The sequence below is a fragment of the Muscardinus avellanarius genome (assembly GCF_963383645.1).
Source record: "Muscardinus avellanarius genome assembly, chromosome: 13".
NCBI lineage: Eukaryota > Metazoa > Chordata > Mammalia > Rodentia > Gliridae > Muscardinus > Muscardinus avellanarius.
In genome coordinates this window covers 38129810-38136984 of record NC_137799.1, presented here as the reverse complement: position 1 = coordinate 38136984, position 7175 = coordinate 38129810, and the positions used below count along the sequence as shown (strand labels likewise).

The window sequence follows — 7175 nt, the reverse complement described above, 5'->3', positions numbered from 1 at the left end:
AAAAAAAAAAAAAAACATACCAAAGTCTTATGGAATTTATAGGGAGAAAAGATCCTTGTTTTTAATTGCTTCGAAGGAAGAAAAATTTAAGTCCCACAGAAAGATCAGGCATCAGAATGGTTTCAGATTGCCAGGTATTATGATTCAGGTACATAATCTCAGTACTTGGAAGGCTGAGTCAGAAGGACTGTAGATTTGAGGCCAGCCTTAGCAACTTAGGGAGTCCCTGTTTCAAAATAAAAAAGGACTTGAGGAGGTAAAATGGCCCTGGGTTCAATCCTTAGTGCCCAAAAAAAAAAAAAAAAAAAGAAGAATGGTTTATCCAGCTTGGTGTGTTGGCGCACATTTGTAATTCCAGCGCTTGTGAGGCTGAGACAGGAGGATCACACAGGTTCAAAGCAGCCTCAGATACTTAGTGAGACCCTGTTTTCAAATAAAATATAAAAAAATAGGTCTGGGAGTATAGCCTATAGAAAAGGTCCTGGGTTTCACCCCAAGTACCAAAAAAAAAAAAAAAAAAAAAAAAAGGTTTTAGATTTCTTATAGCAACACTGAAAGCTAGTAGCAATTCTTAAAAAAACTGAAGGGGAAAAGATTCCCAATCTAGAACTCTATGAAAAGTCAACAAATTATTAATCAATTATGTAAATTAAAAAAAGCCATTTCACGCCGGGCGTGGTGGCGCACGCTTGTAATCCCCGCGCTTGGGAGGCTGAGACAGGAGGATCGCGCTGGTTCGGAGCCAGCCTCGCTGGCTTAAGAGACCCTGTTTCCACATAAAGTTAAAAAATAGGTCTGGGAGTGTAGCCCGTGGGAGTGTAGCCAGGAGGTAGAAGGGCTTCCAGGAACCCCAGTACCACACACACACACACACAAAAAAAAAAGCCATTTCAAATCAACAAGGTCTTGTGTGTGTGTGTGTTACTGGGGATTGAACCCAAGGGCATCCTACCTTTGACTCCATCTCGAGCCCTATTTTATTCATTTTATTCTTTAATTTGAAACAGGGTCTCACACTCAGTTGTAGAGAGCCTCACAAGTTGCTGAGGCTGGCCATGAACCTGCAATCCTCCCGTCTCAGCCTCCCAAGCACTGGGATTACAGGCATGTGCCTCCACGCCTGGCCGGCAAGGTCTTAGAAACATCTGCCTCCTATGCTGCCTTTTTCAGAATCATGCTGGTCAAAGGGCTCTACTGAAACAAGGGAATAAATGAAAAAAGAGCCAAAATGGCAGAAAACAAGAGGAAAAAGAAATTCCATGATGAAAGTGAAGGGGCTTCCCAGGCAATCGCCATGCACCAGGCATAGAAGGCTCTCAGCCCAGACTTGGGCAGGTCAGAAGGCTCCAGGAGGACTTTTATTTAAGAGGATGAAACAGAGTAGGCAATGAAACTGCACAATGTGTCCAATTTAAGTAAGTGGCAAAAAGGTTAGAGCTCTAATAATATGAGTCTAATCAAAACTATACTACAGTAAGCCCTGGAAGAGATGACAAGAAATGTAAGCAATGGAAGAAAAGAAACTTAAGTCCCAAAGAACATAGGCAAGTCAGTGCGCAGTGCCTGAGACAGAAAAACCATCATACTCTTTAGACACAATTAGCTGAAAGAGGTGAAAGCAGCTGCCTCTGGGGAGAAGGGTTACCCCTTTCTGCTTCACAAAGATTGCTTGGTAGGAAAACGTAATGCCATTTTATCAGAAGTAGTTAATTCTCAAGTCCCAAACAAGAGGAACTCAAAGCATCTTATAATAACCACAATATTAAATAATCTCACCAGTGATTATTGAATTTTCAGCAAAAAGTGGGATAAGAACAATAAGAAACCCAAATTTTCTTAATTGGCATGTTTATTAAAAATATAGTCTAATGGTCCTCTGATTAAATGTCACCGTGGTTGTGTGCTGACTTCCATAAATCATAGTTAACTGTAAGGGACTCTTCACAAATACACTCTGGACAGAAGTAAAAGCGTAAACAGAAATGACTGACAAGACAGTGCCATCTCAGACGTAATTTCCTTATAATTAACTTGCTAGAAAATGGAGTTTGACATTATTTACAATTATACCAACACTCACAGAGGCCAAATATCACAGGTATAAGAGCACACTATGACTCCAAGATGTCTTTTCAAACTTCCCAAATAGTTTTATATTTTAGTTATGAAGGTCAGTTACCACAGTCCTACTTGTTCTTGACAAGTAGAATTTTTAGTCCATTCAATCAAAGAGTCTCTTACACCATTTGGGCCTATTCATTAGCAGACTGAAGAGAAACTGTAACCAAGTTCTTCATATCATGCATTCACAGTGTGATGCCCAATCTTCATATGCTGTCCAATTTCTTTAAGATAAACGGAGCTAAAAGAAAAACAAACTCAAAATTAGTTTTCGGCTCTTTAGTCCCCAGGTTACATTTTAAGATGGGTGGGGGACTTATAGGTTTAACTCACAACTCTAAATGATGGTCAAGCTTCTGCTTGTACAGCACAGTAAGAGACTCACTGCTTCCCCAAGCCACTCATTCCAGTGTCATTCAACTATGATTACTATAAAGTTTATTGTCACTTTATTTATTTATTTATTTATTTATTTATTTATTTATTTATTTGCGGTAACCCCCAGCCCTATTTTTTTTTTAAGTCTTTTAAATCCCCCCGCCCCGGTACTGGGAATGCCCAGAGGCATTGTAACCCCAGATACACCTCCAGCTCTAATTTCTAGTTTTTTAAACAGGGTCTAATTGAGTTGTGAACAACCCTGCTAAGTAGCTGAGGCTGTCCAGTCTCAGCCTCCCGAATGCTGGGATTACAAACGTGTGCCACCATGCCCGGTTTGTCATAGTTTAAAAATCTTTCCTCCAGCAGGGCATGGTGCACGCTTGTAATCCCAGCATTCGGGAGGCTGAGACTGGAGGATCACGGTTCGTGGACAGCCTCAGCTACTACTTAGTGAGGCCCTCTGCAACCTAGTGAGACCCTGTTTCAAAATAAAGAATAAAAAATAGGGCAGGGAGTGTAGCTCGGGGGTTGAATGCCCCTGGGTTCCATCCCCACACCCGCAAAAAAAAAAAATAAATAAATAAATAAATAAATAAAAGCCGGGTGTGGTGGCACACGCTTGTAATCCCAGCATTTGGGAGGCTGAGACCGGAGGATCGCGGTTCGTGGACAGCCTCAGCTACTTAGTGAGGCTCGTTGCAACTCAGTGAGACCCTGTTTCGAAATAAAGAATAAAAAATTGGGCAGGGGGTGTACTCAGAGGTCAAATGTCTCTGGGTTCCATCCCCAGACCCTCAAAAAAATAAATAAATACATAAAAAATAAAAATAGCCGGGCGTGGTGGCGCACGCTTATAATCTCCGTGCTTGGGAGGCAGAGACAGGAGGATCACCAGTTTCGAAGCCAGCTGCACGGCTGGCTTAGGGGACCCTGTTTCCAAATAAATAAAAATGTAAAAATAGGTCTGGGAGTGTAGCCCGGAGGTAGAAGGGGTTCCAGGAACCCCAGTACCACCAAAAAAAAAAAAAAAAAAAATCTTTCCTCCATCTCGTTCTCCCCCTTAACAGCCATAAAGAGTAACTTCAATTTTCTATCAAATGACAATTCCTTACCATAGAAATTTATTTTAAATGTTAAAAAAAAAACCCTCAAGCTGGGCATGGTGGCGCACGCTTGTAATCCCCGCACTTGGGAGGCTGAGACAGGAGGATCGCACAGGTTCAAAGCCAGTCTCAGCTACTTAGTCTCTCAGCAACTCGGTAAGACCCTGTTTCCAAATAAAATATTAAAAAATAGGTCTGGGAGTATAGCCTGGAGGTAGAAAAGCCCCTAGGTTCCACCCCCAGTACCATAAAAAAAAACCTCTAGAGGAAACAAGTCAGTATTTCCCACACCTATTTTGTTCTCTCTCTGATTAGCCATTTCACCTAGGCCTTCCAGATCATATATGATAGTGTTAGCACAATTATTATTTAAATGAGGGTTTATTAACTGCTGTACACAGAAATGTCTAGCATGTCTAGTGTTGTCATACAGATTTAAAGAAGTGACATTACTCTCCTGTGCAAAAGTGCTATGGTCAAAAAAATCTGACAGATAACCTTCTTTCTCAATAGGCACACTTAATAAAACAAGTTCTTAACATTAAGCTGAAGCTACTGAGATCTGTTAGAAGTTGACATACAATCTTCATTAATGCTTATTAGGAAGGGAAAATCCATTAAAAGGTGAATAAATAAAATGTGGTATGTCTATACAATGGAATCTCATTGTTGTTATTATTTGGTACTGGGGGTTGAAACCAGGGGCATTCTACCTTAGAGCTATACCACTAGACTTTATTATTTTGAAACAGGGTCTTGCTAAGTTGCTCATGTTTGCTTGGAACTTGTCATCCTGTCTCAGCCTCCCAAGTATTGGGACTACAGGTATGTACTACAAAGTCTGGCTTGGGATCTTATTTAAACATTAAGCCCGACACAAAAGGCCACATATTGTAAAACTCCTTTTATATGACATATCCAGAAAAGGCAGGTCAATAGAGGAAAAAGTAGATTGGTAGTTGCCAAGGCCTGGAGAAAGGGGGAAATGAGATGGGAGCAAATGGGCATGATATTTCTTTAAGGAAGAAAACGTTCTAAAATTGATGGTGGTGATGACTGCTCATCTCTGACCATGATAAAATACACTTTAAATGGATGAATTAGATAAGATACAAATTATATCTTGATTATAAATTGGTGATAATAAATCAACTCATATCAAATATAGAGGTTACTGAGAAACAGCACATATTTTACGACAACTAGGTCAACACCCAAAAAGGGTAAGATGAGGAAATACGTAAATTTGAGAGTTGTAAGTTGTTGAACAAGCAAGATCATAGTGGGTGTTTCTGTTCCCCAAAGCTCCCTCTTTTGGGAAAGCAGAGCATTACAGTGAAAGAGTACACAATAAAAGAGGCATTTGAATAGGGGAGAGACCTCAGCCCCAGTGAGCTCCAGCCTAGGAGCTAACAGCTTTCTACAACATGACCTTGGTGTGACTTTCAGTACTACTCCTCCATCCAGACCTGCACAAAAGACACGAAGGCCAATGAAAATAGTACTAAGAACGAGAAGACAGTGCCAAGACATGTGTGAAATGCTGAGTAAAATTAAGCAACCATCTCAGTACTTGAGAGGCTGAGACAGGAGGATCATGATTTGAGGACAGCCTCGGCTACTTAGTGAGGCCCTTTGCAACTCAATGTGACCATGTTTCAAAATAAAGACTAAAAAATAGGGCTGAGGGTGTAGCTCAGAGGTAGAATGCCCCTGGGTTCCATCCCCGGTACCGCAAAATCTGTAAACCTACTTCCAGTTCTTCTATCCAGTGTGCCTGTAACCCGAAAATCGAGCACTCATTTGCAAAAGATTGATATAAAGAATCTTAGACCCTTTCTTCCCCAAAGGGCCACTGTAAAGGCCAAAAAATGGAAATAACTTTCTGCCAACAGCAAAACCTAACATTTCATGTGGTTTCGTTAATCCTATAGACAGATCTTTTTTTCCCCCATTCCTTAAAAATACAAGCATGCACTAACTTTATCCACTGTACAAGTAGAAAGAAATATTTTTGAATTTTAAAGGTCAGCGCTGAAGGAAGAAAACCTGGTACTGAGTTTTAATTCTGGGTCACGTTCACTCACTGAGTCGCTGAATGACCTTGGGCCTGCCATTTCCCTAACCTGGGGCTGTTTTTTGGTCTGCAAATCAAGAGAGTTGCTCTGGGGGGGGGGAGCCTTGAAGTGCTTTCAAGCGCTCTTAAGGTTGGGCGCGCTAGGACAGAGCCTCGCGCCCGGGGCCACCACGTGCACTCCGGCCCCCCACCCGGACTGACCCTACACAGTACACTATGGCCGCCCTCGGACGCCCGCCCCGAGACCGCTCAGCTCCTCCAAGCCCCACCAGGGCCTGGAGCCCTAGGAGCGGCGTCGGCGAGGGTTCTCACGGTCACAGCGCGGGAGGATACTCACTGACTCGCAGCAAGGCCACGTAGATGAGGAAGTTCCGTATGGAGCAGATCACATCCTCGCGCATCTTCCGTTTCATCTCCTCGGGGTCCAGCTTCGGCGCGAGGCCCTCGATCCGGAACATCACGGTTCTTTCTCACCAGCTTCCAGCCGCGGCGAGGCGAACAGATCCCCACTCCTTCGTGGCGGTCTCGCACCCGGAACTCGGCCCAACTCCACTTCCGGTTCCCGCCCCTCCGTTTCCGCGCGGGGTGACGGGAGCTTGCGAGGGACAATCTTCCCCGGCCCGAGAAGGGCGGCCTGAAGGGGGCGCTCGCAACCTTAGGCACGAAGCTTCGGTTCCTCCAGTTTTTTTAATGTCGGGAGAGCAGACAGCGCTAAGTGGTTTTATGCCCCACTCCGGTAGGGGCTGTGCGCATAGGTACTACCATAAATAACCATAGTTATTTAATTCACTTATTGAATACTCAATACAGTTCTCCGTGGTTTGCATAGTGTAATCTTGGTTCCCTGGATTAAAAATTAGAGATCCTTAAAACAACTTGTCCAAATGTACTCTGAAATATCTCAAGAGAGGAAAATAGTGTTGAGGAAGACAGATGAAATGATATTAGCAAAGTAGTTAAAACTATTTAAGATTATGATTGGTATGTCTTATTACTATTTTTATTATTATTATTATTATTATTATTATTATTTTGTGTTACTTGGTGTGGAACTCACAGACTTTTCTACCTTTGGGCTATACTCCCAGACCTATTTTACACTTTATTTGGAAACAGGCTATCACTAAGTTGCTGAGAGCCTCACTAAGTAGCTGAGGCTGGCTTTGAACCTATGCGCTGGGATTACAAGCAGTGCGCTACCACGCCGGGCTTTTGGTATGTCATTTTAGTTAGTTATTCTAGTCTTTGTATCTTGGGTGTTTGAAATTTTTATAATGAGTTAAAACTAAAAGGCAAGGATGGTGAAATTTGTCCAAGACCACACAACTAGAAACAACTGAAGACTTTTATGCATAGTTATACCTGTGACACACCAGGGGAGACAGGATTTTTAACACTTTTCATAGTAATGCTCCATTCTCATTTTCAGAGTTACAAATTATATTACAGGCCTAGTAATACAGAATGTGTAAACCAAGTTCAAATCTGATCAA

General features: G+C 42.3%; 1 protein-coding gene across 1 annotated transcript; it reads right to left on the bottom strand.

Moving 5' to 3' along the window:
- Positions 1–2283: 2283 nt before the first annotated feature.
- TOMM5 (translocase of outer mitochondrial membrane 5) lies at positions 2284–6140 on the bottom strand (the record flags this gene model as incomplete). The annotated part of the gene is made up of 2 exons (XM_080709323.1): positions 2284–2362; positions 6020–6140. The coding sequence occupies 2 exons, from the start codon at positions 6138–6140 to the stop codon at positions 2328–2330; spliced, it is 156 nt and encodes a 51-aa protein (XP_080565449.1). The 3' UTR covers positions 2284–2327.
- Positions 6141–7175: the final 1035 nt, after the last annotated feature.